The sequence below is a fragment of the Rhinatrema bivittatum genome, chromosome 8 (genome assembly GCF_901001135.1).
Source record: "Rhinatrema bivittatum chromosome 8, aRhiBiv1.1, whole genome shotgun sequence".
Taxonomy (NCBI): Eukaryota; Metazoa; Chordata; class Amphibia; order Gymnophiona; family Rhinatrematidae; genus Rhinatrema; species Rhinatrema bivittatum.
Window position 1 is genome coordinate 186099046 of NC_042622.1, and position 16891 is coordinate 186115936.

At 44.2% G+C, this 16891-nt stretch overlaps 1 protein-coding gene across 1 annotated transcript in view; it reads right to left on the reverse strand.

The window, feature by feature from the left end:
- Nucleotides 1-16891, reverse strand: part of ZZEF1 (zinc finger ZZ-type and EF-hand domain containing 1) — a 335589-nt gene that overhangs the window by 312047 nt on the left and 6651 nt on the right. The window contains 4 exon segments of the mRNA XM_029612069.1: nucleotides 11597-11713; nucleotides 12462-12672; nucleotides 12981-13180; nucleotides 13941-14112. Coding sequence (XP_029467929.1) covers nucleotides 11597-11713; nucleotides 12462-12672; nucleotides 12981-13180; nucleotides 13941-14112 — 700 coding nt within the window.

The window sequence follows — 16891 nt, forward strand, 5'->3', positions numbered from 1 at the left end:
TTGGCAGATCAGATTCTAAAATCTGATTTCCAAGCCATCAGTTCTCACTTCCCATGAGTGAAGAGGAGATTCTAGCACCAGAGATCGTAATAGAAGGCTCAAAGCAGGCAGATCCAGGAATAACATGAGAAAATATTTATTCACAAAATAGTCTCCCATTGGAGACACTAGAGACAAAATAAGTAATAGAATTCAAGAAAGCATGGGATAAGCACAGAGAATCCCTAGTTAGAAAGGTGAAAAAGTGAAAGCCAGAAATCAGCTGGGGCCTAAGGCAATGCAACAGGAACAAAATTGAGCAGTCTTATAGGAAAATTGATTCTTACCTGCTAATTTTCATTCCTGTAGTACGATGGGTCAGTCCAGACTCCTGGGTTTATGCATCACTGCCAGCAGATGGAGACAGAGAAAGTTTCACTGACACTGCTTCATAATCCCTGGTGCCAGCTGCAGTTCCCTCAACATTTATCTGTACCCAAGCACTAAACACTTGCTAAACTTGTAAGAACATCCAAAAACAATTTAACAAATTTAGAAAAAACCTTTTTCAACAAGTCTGTATTCCATACCATGAAAAAAAATGTAATTTGTACCAAGATATTGTGGCTGAGCGGAAGACTCTCCACCTCCATAGATAGGGCGGGTTCTGGACTGATCAGTGGTACTACAGGAATGAAAATTAGCAGGTAAGAACCAATTTTCCTTTCCCTGTATGTACCCGGATCAGTCCAGACTCCTGGGATGTACCAAAGCTCCCTACTTAGGGTGGGACCTGGAGAATCCCACACTCAAAACACTCTTGCCAAACGATCAAGTCTTCCAATCCCCTATATTTTGAAGATAGTGCCTTGCAAAAGTATGCAGCAACTTCCAAGTCGCTGCACTGCAAATCGCCTGTGGTGAAACCAACTGAGCCTCCATCCACAAGGCCACTACAGACCGTGTAGAATGAGCCCTCAAGCCTTCTGGCACATGACGCCCCTTGAGAATGTATGAAAACCCAATAGCCTCCTTGAGCCACCTCGCAATGGTAGCCTTAGAAGCCTGTTACCTTTCTTCGACCCACTCCATAAAACGAAAAGATGATCAGACTTCCTAAAATCATTTGTTACCTTGAGATATCTCAACAAGGCTCTACGAACATGCAAAAGCTTAAACTCCCACCCCTGAGGTGTGGAAGAACTCAAATCTGGAAAAGCCGGAAGCTCCACCAACTGATTTACGTGAAACACCGATGCCACCTTTGGAAGAAAGGAGGGCTCCGTCCGCAAAGTCACTCCTGAGTCTGAAATCTGTAGGAAGGGATCCTGGCAAGACAAAGCCTGCAACTCAGAGATTCTCCTTGAGGAACAAATGGCCACTAGAAAAACAACTTTTAGGATCAAATCCTTAAGCTTTGTTCTGCAAAGAGGCTCAAAAGGTGCTTCACACAAACCTTGGAGAACGAGATTAAGATTCCAGGATGGACAAATACTCAACGGAAGGCACAAATTCTTAACCTCCAGGATGAGAAGATAGCGAGCAACCTTCCAGGTTACCTCACAGACAAGCAAGGACTGCTACCTGAACCCTCAGAGAATTGAAAGCCAGGCTTTTGACCAAACCTTCTTAAAGAAAAAGATAAAATCTGAGAAACTGAAGCCCGTAAGGCTTGCACTTCATTAGAAATACACCAAGCCTCAAAAACTTTCTATATGTAGACCTACAACAGTGAAGTAGAAGTCCATCTAGCCTGCAGAAGATTAGCGATGACCGCCTCTGGGTACCCTTTGCGTCTCAAAAGTCGCCTCTCAAAAGCCTAGCCGCTAGACAAAAGCAATTGGCCTGGTCTGAAAATACAGGGTCCTGATAAAAGAAGGTGCGGAACATGGCTGAAGCATAGCGGCCCGCTACTGCCATGTTTAATAGATCCATGAATCACGGCAGATAAGGCCACCCCAGGGCCATCAACACCACTTTGCCCGGGTGTCTTTCTATACGACACAAGAACCTGCCTACCACAGGCCAAGGCGGAAATACATAAAGCAGAACCTCCTGAGGCCAAGGTAGAACCAGAGTGTAGACTCCCTCACCCCTGTACTCATCTTCGGCTGAAAAAGCAAGGTACCTTCGCATTGAGACAAGTCTCTTGGATGAGCTGCAACCCTGTCTTAGACAATTCCCACTCCCCTGGGTCTAGCAAACTGCGACTTAGAAAATCCGCTTGGACGTTTTTGAGCCCCGCTACGTGTGACGCCGCTATCTGGACCAAGTGTTGTTCCACCCAAAGAATTAACTCCTGAGCCTCCTGGGCCACTGATTGACTTTTGATTCCTCCCTGCCAATTTATGTATGCTATGGTTGTTGTATTGTCCAACAAGACCCTCACCGACTGGCCTTGAACTAAGGGCAGAAAGACAAGTAATGCTAACATCACTGCCCTAGTCTCTAAGTGACTGATAGACCAAGAGGCTTCCTCCGCAGACCAAGTGCCCTGGTTTGACTGTCACTGACATACTGTTCCCCATCCAGAGAGACTGGCATCGGTAGTAAGAATTACGCAATCCGGGACCTCCAAAAATCGACACCACAAACCAGATTGGACATTAGCAGCCACCACGACAGACTGTCTCTTGCATAACCCTCAAGAGGTACAGGTAGATGAAACTTCTTTGACAAAGGATTCCACTGTGCCAGCAGAGCCATCTGCAGTGGTCTCATATGCACAAAGGCCTATGGTACCAATTCCAGCATTGAGGCCATCGAGCCTAGAAGTTGCAAAAAAATCCCAGGCTCTGGGAACTTGCAAAGTCAACAAGTGCCAGACTTGACGCTAACTTGCACTCTCTCCTCCATCAGAAACACCTTGCCTTTCAGTGTGTCGCATCAGCACCCAATTAGTCAAGAGTCTGAGATGGGATCAGGTGGCTATAACAAATTCACCACCCAACCTAGGGATTCCAGAGTATCTATCACCTTCTGCACTGCAACAAACATCCTCTGACTTGTCCTGATTAGCCAGTTGTCTAGGTAAGTGTACCAGCACTCCCTCCTGCAGTGATGCCACCACAACCACCACCATTACTTTGGTGAATGTGCGTGGTGCCGTGGCCAGCCTAAAGGGTAGAGCCTGAAACTGGAAATGCTGATCCAGCACCATAAACCTCAGAAACGCTGGTGATCCGGGCAAATGGGGATATGTAGGTATGCCTCCGTCAGATTCAAAGAAGCCAGAATTTCTCCCTTGCGCACTGCAGCAATTACAGACCACAAGGGCTTCATCCGGAACCTTTAAATTTATTTATTTATTTATTTAGGGATTTTATATACCGATTTTCTTGATACAGATCAAATCAACTCGGTTTACATAGAACGATAGTACATTAACAGTAACTAGTCAAACCTCAAAAGAGGAGACAGATTGTGAGCAGAAGGTAAAAAGTTACATTATAACAAGGGTGAGTAACTAGGAATTGGAAATGAAGAGACAGATAATCAAAGTAGAGAGATATAACAGAGAGAAGGGGCTTGAAGCCAACCTCAGGAGAATAACTCTAGCATTATAACATGATTATATGACATTTTGCTAGTTATTGAAGTACAGCTGATTGAAAAATATCTTAGTAGGATATAGTCTAGGAGACAGGAAAGGCTCTACCGAAAAGCCAAGTCTTCAGTTTCTTTTTAAAATTTATGAGGCAGGTTTCCTGCCGGAGGTCTGGGGGTAGTGTATTCCAAATAGTGGGGCCTGCTGTTGAAAAGGCCCGGTCCCTGATAGATAATCTTTGTACCAATTTGATTGGGGGAACATGAAGGGATCCCTTATAGGCATCTCTCAAAGGTCTAGCTGAAGAGTGTAATTTGAGAGGGTGTAGTAGGTCTAGTGGAGTCTGGTGGTGGATGTTTTTATGAATAATGGTGAGGAATTTGTGAACAATTCTAAAATTAACTGGAAGCCAATGTAGGTCTTTTAAAATGGGCGTGATGTGATCTCTGCGCTTAGTGTTGGTCAAAATCCTTGCAGCTGCGTTTTGGAGTAGTTGCAGAGGTTTTAATGTAACAGCTGGTAGACCTTGTAGGATCGAGTTACAATAATCGACCTTAGAGAACAGGATTGCTTGGAGTACAGTCCTGAAGTCATGGTGATATAGGAGAGGCTTGAGTTTTTTAAGCACCTGTAACTTGTAGAAGCATTCTTTTATAGTATAATTTATAAATTTCTTTAAGCTCAGATGGTTGTCAATAATAACTCCAAGATCTCTAGCATGAGTGATGTGGGAGATAGTGTGCAATTGTTGTAAGTGTAGACTATTTTCAGGGGTGATAAGCAGGATTTCAGTCTTAGCAGTATTTAACACCAGGTTGAGGCTAGTAAGGAGATGGTTAATAGTTTGAAGGTGAGATTCCCATAATTTGATTGCTGAGTCCAAAGAGCCTGTTATAGGAATCAAAACTTGGACATCGTCTGCGTATACGTAGAATTTCAAATTTAGCGACGAGAGGAAATGGCAAAGAGGGAGGAGATAAATATTAAATAGAGTGGGAGATAGAGAGGAGCCCTGGGGGACTCCATGTGGGGAATTAGTATAAGGAGATTCCATATTATTGATTTTAACCTTATAACCTCGATTACTGAGGAATGAGTCGAACCATCTGAAGACAGATCCTGAGATTCCAATGTCGGATAGCCGGTTTAATAATATAGCATGGCTGACTGTATCGAAAGCTGCGGAGATATCAAGGAGTGCAAGCAGGAAGGAGCATCCTTTGTCAAATCCCAGGTATACTTGATCAAGGAGTGATATGAGGAGTGATTCCATACTATGTTCTTTCCGAAATCCATATTGTGAAGGATGAAGGATATTATTTTCCTCCAAGTAATTTGATAGTTGATTATTTACTACTTTCTCCATGATTTTGGCTATAAAAGGCAAATTAGATATTGGTCGATAATTTTTTAGATCATCTGGGTCCAAGTTTGGTTTTTTAAGGATAGGTTTGAGAGTTGCTAGTTTGAGAGTGTCTGGGAAGATACCTTGTGAAAATGAGCAGTTAATAATGTCTGCTAGGTATTTGGAGATGGAGTCTGGTATTAGAAGCAGTAATTTAGATGGGATATAATCTTGTGGATGTGAGGAGGGTTTCATTCTTTTGAGGATAGTTTCCACCTCTGTAGAATAGGTGGGTTCAAATGTTTCCAATGTTGTGAATGAGTTAGGGCGGTAGAGGGGATCTAAAGAAGGTGTGATAGGATTGGAGGGTAATTTAGCCAAGGTATTAGCAATTTTACTCTGGAAGAAGATGGCCAGTTCATTGGCCTTTGATTGGGCTATATCATCAGAAATTGGTGCTGAAGTAATCTTAGTGAGGTCTGAAACATAAGCGAAAAGGGCCTTTGCATCGAAGAACATATCATGGATACGGTGGGCGTAAAAGTCTTTTTTGGTTCGCAGTGTCATGGTTCTGTAATGATGGAGAGCTGCTTTGTAGATGGCTAGAGATTGAGGATTGGGGGAGTTCCGCCATTTCTTTTCCTTCTGTCTTAGGCTTTGTTTTAATGTGCGAAGCTCCAAAGAGAACCATGGTTGTTTATGTTTCTGAGATGGATTGAAATTCTTTGATGATAGAGGGCATAGATTATTTGCTATGGTTTCAGTGATATTTTGCCAAGAAAGTATAGCTGCATTAGGGTTCGAAAGATCCAAGTTGGGTAGTTCTTTGCATAGAGAATTGTCAAGGGCTTCTGAAGGACAAGATTTCCTATAGTGCAGTGTTGTTGGTGGCAGGGGTGCAAGAGATCCTGTCGTCATTTTAAAAGTGGAGGTGATCATAAAGTGGTCTGACCATGGTACTGGAAGGTAGGAAGGGGATGAGAGTTGTATGAGGTTATTATTTGTGAAGATAAGATCAAGGGTGTGACCCCCTTTATGAGTGGGTTGGGTGATAATTTGGGTAAAGCCCATAGCTGAGAGTGAGGAAAGGAGAGCTTCACAATTAGATGATTGAGGCCTGACGTCAATGTGTAGATTAAAGTCCCCAAGGATGATGGAAGGAGTATCCAAGGTCAAGTATTTAGCTATAATTTCCACTAAAGGCGATACATCAAGGTTTAACAACCCAGGAGGGGCGTAAATGAGGAGGATCTGGAGAGTTTTTGATTTGAACAGGCCTGCCTCCAGTTTAGATGATGAATTGATGGGTTGTTGGGTGAGATTAAGATCTTTTTTGGCTGCTAAGAGAAGTCCTCCTCCTTTTTTCTTTTGTCGAGGTATTGAAAAGACGTCATATATCTGGGTGGGAAGTTGATTTATTAAGACTGTGTCTGTCGGCTTCAGCCACGTCTCTGTGATCGCACAGATGTCTGGTTTGGAATCAAGCAGGTAGTCATGTAGGATATGGGTTTTTTTGGTAATTGATTGCGCATTGAATAGAGTTAGAGAGAATAAGGCTAGCCCAAGGAATTGGGTAAGTGGGGAGATCATGACTGGAATGAGGTTTCTATATGGTTTGAATTGGTGTTGCAATGGAAATTTCATCTTAGAAGAGGGACTGTGGTATAGGATGGGTATTGTGTATCTTTGCATTATAGGTAGAATGAGATTAACGTCGTCAAATGTTGGTAAATAAGTTTATTCTTTAATCTTTGTATGTGTGAGGGAAAGGGAAAGTTGATTTCCTATAGGGTAGACTATCAATAGAAGAATGCAGGTCTAGCAAAGGAATGTAATAGAGGATTTTAGTTCCCCTAGGGAATGGTGGAAGGGTCCGCTTTTCAATAGAAAAGTTGTAGTATAAGGAGGTATTAGGTTAGAACATAGGTGGTCGATATAGAGCGAATAGAGTATTTCACTGCAGTGCTAACTGGCTGGAACTGAGCTGGAGCTCAGGAGAAGCTGGCGTGGTTAGCGCAGGTGTAGAGTAAGAATTGGGTGGATAGAGATTGGTGTATGATGGTGGCTGTATTTTGATGTATGAGGTCTGAGGCTTCGTAAATTTGCTGAAGAGACTGTTGTGCTGATAGAGATTGAAATAGATAGTCGGCTGAGGTGGAACCGAAGATCCTGGGGTAGACTCGGGGCACCCTCGGGGCTGAGCCGAAGGGGCGAGACAAAGGGGCAAGCCCCTTTGTCGTGCTCCTTCGGCGCGCGGCGTCGGCGCGCGGCACCTGAGAGAGTGAAAATTTAAAGTTCCTCTCCTCTCCCCGATTGGTTGTTACAGCTGGTGGGAGTGACTTCGGGTGCAGCGTCAGCGATCTAGCCTGTGCGATCGCGTTTCAGGCTCGCCGGGGGGAAGGGATCAAAAAGCCTTACCCCGACGGGTCTGGGCGCCGATCGCGCAGGCCTCCCTTCAGAAGCGGCGGCAGAAGCTACAGCGGCAGCGGCAGCACAGGCAGGGGCTCAGGTGATGTTAAAAGCGGCGCCGGAGAGAGTGAAAATTTAAAGTTCCTCTCCTCTCCCCGATTGGTTGTTACAGCTGGTGGGAGTGACTTCGGGTGCAGCGTCAGCGATCTAGCCTGTGCGATTGCGTTTCAGGCTCGCCGGGGGGAAGGGATCAAAAAGCCTTACCCCGACGGGTCTGGGCGCCGATCGTGCAGGCCTGGGTGAATGCCACATTCACCCATTTGAAGTCCAGAATTGGACGGTAAATGCCTTCTTTCTTTGGAACAATGAAGTAAATGGAATACCGACCTTTGCCCCTTTCGTTCTGAGGGAAGGGAATCACTGCTCCTAGTCTCTGTAACCTGTCCAATGTCTCCTGAACCATGCAACGTTTTTCCAACGACCCGCAGGAGGAAACCAGAAACAGGTCGTAAACAGGTCAAGCAAATTCTAACATGTAACCATCTCTTATTACGCTGGACCACTCTCCGTAAAAACATGCTAGACAGCCCCCTTTACAGGGAATATCTGAATGGGACGGCCTCACCTCATTGTGAGGACTTAAATCCTGTAGCCCCACCTTCTGTGGAAGCTCTGAATGGCTTTTGATCACCTCAAAAGGACTGCCCCCAGTACTGACCTCAAGGAGTGAACTGCTTCTGCGAGGCTGGGGCTCCCTCTTACAGAACGAGACCTCTGAACGTCCTGGAAACAAGTTTGAGACTGAAAGAACAGTCTGCCCTTAGACTTGTCCTCCGGCAGCTTAGACACTTTATTCTCACCCAGATTCTTCATTAATTGCTCCAGGTCCTCAAACAAAAGTCATCTGTTAAAAGGCAGAGACCCTGGCCGGGACTTAGACGACGCATCCGCTGACCAGTTACACAGCCATAATTTCCTGGCTGATACCGCTGAGCCTATATCGCGAGACAAAGTCCTCATCAAGTCATACAAGGCATCCGCAACATAGGCCACCGCTGCCTCTGAGCATTCAGCCTTGTCTGCCTCAACACTTGATTGACTATCCTGGAGCTGCTGCACCAGAAGCAGGACAAGCTTTTTGCATAAAACTGAAGCAGGTGGCCGCCCGCAAGCTCAGAGCAGACATCTCAAAAATCCTCAAGATGAATCTCCAGTTTACGATCCTGTACATCTTTTAATACTGTGGAGCCTGAGACAGGAATAGTCGGCTTTCTTGTGACTGCTGACACCGCAAAATCCATCTTTGGGAGGGCAAATGGCTCCAACAGCTATTCAGGCAAAGGATAAAGCTTCGCCATTGCTCTTCCCACTCTTAAACCGGCATCGGGAGCTTTCCACTCGCAATCCACCAGTTTCTTCACTGATTTATGGTAGGGGGAAAGCCCTCAAGGGACTTCTAAGCCTATCCAGAACTGGGTCCACTCCTTCCATGTCTGAGCCTTCCTGGGGAATCTTCAAACAGAGCTCCTCTAGAGCCTGAGGAATCAAAGGTCCTCACTCCTCCCTCTGAAACAGCCAGACCACCTTGGGTTCATCCCCCTCTGAACCCGGGTTCTCCTCCAGCTCATCCCCTGGAACTGAACCAGCATCTGGATCCCCCTGGTTCTGCGCTACCAAGACCTCTGAATCACCAGGAGCACCCTCCGAAGTGGCCAACTCATCTGAATCCTTGCCACATGGAGTAGGACCCAGCAAGCGCTGAACCCCAGAAGGCCTCTGCTTCCGGGCCTGCCCTGGCCCAGGGCCCAAGCATGGACTCAAACGAGGAGGGGGGTTGAGGTCTCAGCCCTGATTGCTGCGCCAAATAAGCTTCATGGAGGAGCAAAACAAAATCGGCTGAAAAAGGTTGGGAGCAGCAGGAGCTGTTGCGAGGAACCAGAAATTGGTAGATCTGAAGCCAAGCCCTCATCTACCCTGCCTTGAACCAATGGCGCGAATCGGGGAAAGCCTCGAAGGAAATTCTGCCCCCCCCCCCTCTCCGTTTGCACGGGCAGTGACATGTGGAAATCCAAAATGGCCACCATTCCTGCGCTGATAGAGAAGGTCTCAACCGTGGTGCGTGAGTAGAGAAGCCACGGGAGAGCCGTGACTGTTTTGCCTGCACAGCCCCTCCGACGGCCCTTCTTCCCCCGACACATGCGGCACAGAGGCCCAGCCGGCTCAGAAGAGCAGCATACAGAGCCACGCACCATAGCACAACAACAACAAAAAAAACACGCTCTAACTAAGAAAAAGAAAAACGGAGAGGCTTAAAAAGTCCTGTACTCCTTACTGCCGCTACTAATGAGCAAAGAGTACCTCGCTTACCTCAGCTCCTTGTTCCTTCACTACTTTACAATTTTTATTTTTTAATTAACTAACTTTACTATACTGACTAAGCATGGAAAACAGAGCTGTCCAACAATGCAGGAGGATCGCCTGATGTAAAAAGAAGAGGCACACTGAGACAATCAGCTGCCCCGAGCCTAAAGCCACCTGAACAGCCTCGTGAAGAGGATGGATCTGGACCACCAGATTTACACCCCTCGTCCACCTCAACCAGACAGGGAAGGATCCACCAGGACCCAAAAGCCCCCTGGGAGAAAGGCTCATAACACTAGAAAAACTCTCCAGGCTGTAGAACTGCAGGTTATACACCATCTGCTGGAGACAGAGAAATACTGAGGAACTGCAGGTGGCACCAGGGATTATGAAGCAGTGTCAGTGAAACTTTCTCTGTCTCCATCTGCTGGCAGGGAGGCATAAACCCAGGAGTCTGGACTGATCCGGGTACGTACAAGGAACTGCCATCATGTTCTGTTTTTATGAGTATCTAATTTTTATATTCTGCTTTTCGGCACTTCAAAGCGGATTACATTTAGATACTGCAGCCACCGAGCAGGAGGAGATAGGAGATGGCAGGAATGAAAGGGGAGGTAAGAGCAGCTGTCTGAGGAAGAGGGAGTGAGGGCAACAGACAACCTGCAAAGAAGAAAAGGGATTGTTGGACCGAGGGCACCAAAGATGAAGCACTGAACAAAGGTTCTTCCCCAGGTCAAATTCTACATTAAACTCAAATTTAGTTGTGGGCAGCAAAACACATGTTCCAAGAAAGGATCATCAACAAGAATTATACCAATAGATGCATAAGCATATGCACATACACACAAAACTTTAAAAAAAGCAAGCATAAGCAGTTCTATACTAACTTGCAAGCTACAGAAATTGTTAATTTTTTAGTAGGGTGTCACAATAGATCCTATGATAAGATGTGGATACTGCTGAAGTAGCAGGAAAGAGAGTTAAAAATGGGAGACCGAAACACTTTAAAACAATCCATTCTGTATGTCTGGATCCTGCCTAATGAAAGGGGAACAAAACAGCAGGTCTTTACTTACAAATATTCAGATGATAATAAAATTACAGCAAGTATCACATGAGTAAATATAAAAGTACCATTTCCTGGTTGAATTCAAGGTAACCAACCTGAAGCAGCAATTACAGCCTGAAACAGCAGTGGTACAACGGCATCAGGCTTCTGAGAAGACTGGGGTGAGCTGCATGGACGAACCATGGTGAGGCTGGATAATTTATTTATTTTTAACCACCACCTCATTGACCTTGGTGGTGTTATAGAGTAGCTCAGATATATTGACTTGGGAGAAATTACACACTTGGTAGTGTGATGTAATGAAAGTACAAAAACCAAGAAACTGCTCCATGTGGCTGCCTCAGGCCTCTGCTTCCAGAACTCAGATTCTTAACACACCCCCAACGTGTTAACTGCCCCAACATAAAAAGGCCTCTTTCTTTTAGAATGCACTGGTCTTTCTTTGAGGTCACTTTGTGCTGAATGAACTCCCAGATAAAGACTTGTTAAGGTAACTTGACTGTAACTAGGCACGAAATGTTCACCTGGCCTGATGGTTCAATCGCAGTGCTGTGTGCTGCCCTACAGAAGATCTGGGTCCAAATTCCTGAGCCTGGGCAGAAACGGGGACTGCACATGGCTGCCTGCAGAGTAGAAGTCTGAGCTACAGAGCAATAGCAACACCAGCACCTGCAGGCCAGGCCCAGAATGCACACACACACCAGGTCCTGAAGGACATCACAATGTGAAGCACTCGGCCTACAAGCACTGCTGAGATGCTTGGGCTAAAGAGGAAAAAGAAATCCACCCTAAACAGAAAATGTGAAAGCTCTATTTTTTTTTCTGTTTTTTTATTCAATATATGCCATGCTTGTTCAGTGCATCAGGATCCCAGGTGGGAGCTTACCTTGCTATTCTCGCCAGAAAGCTATCTACTTCTTCCAAAATGTTTGGAGACAGGAAACCTGGAAACTCCGTAGAGCCTGGTGCTAATGACAGCGGTGGCATGTGCTGCAGAGCCTTTCTGCAAAACAAAAACGCACTGTGTCAGCTTGCAAGAAATTCCTACAACCAGCCGAGACCACCCCGGACACAGGGCTACCAACTATTACACTGCGGTCACTAATGCATGCAGTCTGCCGTATTTACTTAGACGACGAGATTTTAAAATACCGTTTGCCTCGGAGCAGACTAACTTCCAGTAAATGATGCAGCCAGGACAGCTGGTATACATTTTGCTTTAACAATTCAGTTAAGGGCCACATCAAGCAAAAAGTAGCATCATGAAAAACAAAAAAATGGAACTATTTCACATCAAATCAATTCACAAAAAAACCAAACACAGCAAACTCATGTTACTACTGGTACAGCATCCCCTCATAAAAGCTACAGAGCACAAACTAGAGAAAAGAAATTGGTAACAGTAACAGTTACTACCCTAACAGAAGGCTTGGGGGGTAGCCTGCATGGAGTGGCAGCTGCTGCTACTACTTTAATAAAATAAATAAATAAATAAAGCAAACTTGCTGGGCAGACTGAATGGACCTTTTAGTCTTTACCTGCCATCATTCACCCTGTTATTATGTTACCATGTTAAGCTGAAGCTCTTTTGCCATTAACCTGCTTAAGGAAGAGTCTCTGAAAAACTTATCTAAACAAATAAATATTAATTTTCAGCTAGCCCAAGATACAATTTCACATCCAACTTGTTTGTCAAGTGTCCTTTCCACCAGGACAGTGCAGGGGCGCAGCTGCAGCAGTCGGCTACTTACTGAGTGTTCTGCAGGACTGTCTTGGCCAGAGCAGGATTAGTTTCCATGGACGCTGTGACCAGCGAAGTCAGCAGCGACAAGTACCAGATGGCAGAGGCATCAGACACAGACACGACCAGCTTCTTCACTATCTGGTAGCCCAGCGCCCGCAGCCCATGAATCCTGGTATCACACCCATCACTCAGGCAGCGCTTGATATTAATCTGTACGTCTGTAGAGAATTTAAAAAAAAAATTTCTAAGAATCAACACCACATGGCAGTGGACTGAGACAAGTTATTTACATCTTGTCAAACCTGAGAATCTCCTGAAGCTGTCACTATAAAGGCTGTGGTGTTTTATTGTACAATACTGGGAAGATATACCCTCGTTAAGCACCAAAAGAATGTTTTTAAAAACCAGTCGCAGAAAAATAATCCATGGAACAGTGTGCTGCCTTCCAATAGCATGACTGCTCCGAGCTTTACACTTTTTGCTATGAAGAGAAAACACACACACACACATCTCTGTATTGACTCACACTGCTGACAAATGTTGGCATTTTCCAGCAATGTCACATAGCCAGTCACATTGCTAGGAATATGAATCTCTCGAATATCTTGCAGGTTGCTGGGGTTCCGTCCTGCCGCCACCGAGATCTGCTGCGGCATATAACTCTGGTCACTGGCTGCCACTGCAACGGACAGGTGCCTCAGCACCACATCTGGCTTCATCTTTAAACTGTGGAGGGTAGGGGGAGAAGGGGGGGGGGAAGGAAGGATTTATTAAGCTATATGTCATTTGCATCCCAATATAGTGTGGGGACAGGACACTGGTAACATCAACAAGACTGAACATGACAGCATGCAGACACCACCACCAGCGCATCTGATTTTAATACACGCATTAAATATATAAACAGAAGTGTGTACATGTAGATATGTAGTGACTTTCTGCTAATTTAACTTTTTTTTTTTTTTTTTAAACACTTAAACCCCTAAACTGAGGCCCTAACAGACTGTAGGTTTTGCACCCTCTCCACCTGCTAGGAGACAGAAGAATATTGCCAGACTGTAGGTGGCACCAGCCTAGTTATAGGCGGAGTTTTTTGTTTATAAACTTCTGTCTCCATCTGCTAGAGGGGGGGCAAAACCCAGGAGTCTGGACTGATCCTGGTACGTACAGGGAAAACTGAATAAGAGTGAGAGGGTATAATATCTGTGTCTTTTAAGCTCCATGCCGAAGAGAGTCCCTTATGAATATTTGTACAACACCGCATATGTCTAGTAGCACTTCAGAAAGGATTAGTAGCAGCAGCAGCAGTAGGGATGCACAGCACTGTGGGTCATTCTAAAAGCAAGCTCTTTCATGTCCAGCACAACCTACCTCATTCTATGTATTTTTATTCTGGCAGAAGTTAAGTATCGCTTATCAATCACTGCACCTACTTGCACAGTGATAAAAAGACTAGAAACATGTCGGCAATTGCTCAGCCACTCACCGTATCCAGTGTGACCGAGCACTGCCATCCGATTGCCAAAAAGATGTCGTCTCCCCATTCATCATCTTGTCAATGTCATTCGAGTTAGAGGAGGTATCTATGCGACTGAAGCATTTTGGGACCGGTTTTACTTGGTCACCATCCTGGTCATCATTCTTGTCCAAGAGACACTCTGCGAGTACAGAAAAGGAAGGACTGACGTATCTCCCCCTCTCTCCCAGCCCTCCACCACATTTCATTAAAGACTGCAGAAACGAACCAGACGGACCACCTACTTTAAGTAAAATGCTGACAAGTGTGGGTTTCCCAGTGTGCACTGCTTTAGTGCTGCAGCTATTGTGTAAGTATCACTGTAGGTAATTACACAATTCTCCAAAGACATAGACAGTCTCTGCACGGTATTTTCCAGTAGTAAAAAAAAAAAAAATACAGAAAGCAAGAAAGCTTACTTTCAGGAGAGTAAAATGGATTAATCATCAGATGCTCACATTGCACCACGATACACGAATAAAGCCAAAGATATTCTCACAAGCATGGAAATTTCTAGGCTCATTTAATGAAATCCATTTAACTAACTAGACCTAAATGTATCTATCATCTCTAACAATACTGCTAACTATTTTGTAGTTCATTCTATTTCTTTTATCTATTACATGCATTTGTTTACAAAACCCTGAATATTATAAATACACTTCACTTGTCACAGATTGCATTATTTGTTGGCATTAAGAAACATCAGCATACCATTGAGCAATTGGAATTTTTTTGTTATAATATTATGTCAAGGAGGTAATATCAGCACATCAATACAACGGAAGGCACAAGAGTATAATTTTGAAGTGGAATACTTTAAGCCTACAAGGATTAAATCAATCTGTCGAATGGGGCACACACTTCTAAGCAGAGCTTTTTCAAGTTCATTCAATCTATATGAGCGAGTTGGAGCAGTATCAATAATAAACACAAACGAGTTCACACAGCCCTCTGAGAAACAAAGCCATTCTCTTTTTCAGCATTTCTGCTTACTAAGGAGGGAGGTCCTTTTCTAGATTTAAAAAGCAACCACCACAACCTTCGGTGTTTCTCAGTCAGCACAAGGAGTGGAGGAAGACGCACTTCCTGCTCGGTAAGCAAGATGGCGTTTTGTAATTCTAAGTATATCTAGGATTTTATTTGCTCAAATTGAAGTCACAAAGGTGCAATTCTACATTCCCATTTGTATTTTAGAACAAATATTGGCTACAGTGGAAGAAAGAATCCAAATGAGCTGTCCTCTTCCACGTTTCCAGTCGTAAGAAGAGTTTTTGATGTTTAAAGAATGGCTGAGGTAATATTTAGGAATTTTTACAAATCTCTGCTGTACAATACAGTGCATGGCAAGCACTCTTCTGCGTCACTAAAATAGCCCCCTGAGAAGGTGAAACTGCGTACCTTGTCGGGGCTTTACGTCTGCAGAGAGCGACCACGTTGGAACTTTGAAAGGGTTTCTAGTTTATGGGGAACAACTCTGAAGTGACACGTAAGTAAAGATAACCCCCAGCGGATTTGTATGTATTTTATAAATCTCTAATTATGACGAGTATGGTTATGAATTTTTTATCTTAAGGATTATGAAGTAAATACATGAATGATCAGAATCTTTTCATGACAGTTTGCTGTGATGAATGCGACAAGTGATGTGTATTTATAATATTCGGGTTTTGTAAACAAATGCATATCCTAGATAAAAGAAATAGAATAAACTACAAAATAGCCAGCAGTATTGTTAGAGATGATAAATATATTTAGGTCTAATTAAATGGATTTCATTAAGTGGGCACAGAAATTTTAACGGGTGTGAGAATACTTTTGGTATTTTGGCCTTTATTTATATGACAAAACCTGTCTGCCTCTTTGTATGTACCATAATGCATGTACAATCCCAAGGTCTTTCTGGAGTTTTGCAGACCTGTTCTAGATTCATGGTCACAATGCATGTCAGAGTTTTCCTGTGCATTATATTCCTGGAGCAGAGTTGAAATTGGCATGTAAAAGATGTACAGATTGCAGAGTTGTCCAGTTATTCTGTAACTGGACAATGCCAATGGCTTCTAATATTCTGTTCATCTTCCAGTGTTTATGAAACACAAAAATACAATAAGGAAAACTGCAAACTAAAAAGAAAGTCTGCTTAAAAAAAAAAAAAAGGTTTTGTAGACAACAGAAAAATAGTTACAAGCACCCCAGGAAAGAAGCTGCTATTGAGGAGATGGAGGGCAATATAGGTGCATAAGCACTGCTCCTGAGCAAATTTAGTAACAGTGAAAAGTGCCAGATTGATAACAACAGAAACAGGGCCATTCACAAAGAAGGAGATCAGCCCACATGTTCGAGGGTAGGAGAGGTAATTCTTTTTCTGAACTGATTCTATACCTGGATTCTGCAACCCTGCAAGAAGGGCCATTTTCTGATTTTGCCTTTGACCTAAATATTTTGAGCCATAATCACACACCTGACTATTAATGTATCACCCCTGCACACTACGTTCGTGTGTATGGGGGAAATTTTCAAGCTATTCACGCACACAAATCCTCGTTTTATGCGCAGAAATGCCTCGTTAGAAAATGTGTCAGTCTGGTGCAAAAGGCATGCACATACCCGCCAACTTTCGGTGTAAATATCCCTCCCCTGAGGGCATGTCTCAAAGCCAGTTTTGCAAGAAATATTTTACGTGGGAAGTGGGCTTTTTGAGAATTGCTCGCCCTCTACGCAGGTAAAAAGAAGCACGCTGTCCCACCACACGCACGCTTTTACCCCCATAACACAGAAATGCTCCCCATGGTGAGAACAGGTTGAGGAGGCAGAAAAGACAAGTACAGATATCCTCCCCCCCAAAAAAAGGAAAACTGGGTGTGCATAATCATTTCTAGGACAAATTACTGCAAGCTGTAAGTGCACATTCTGAGCACCAA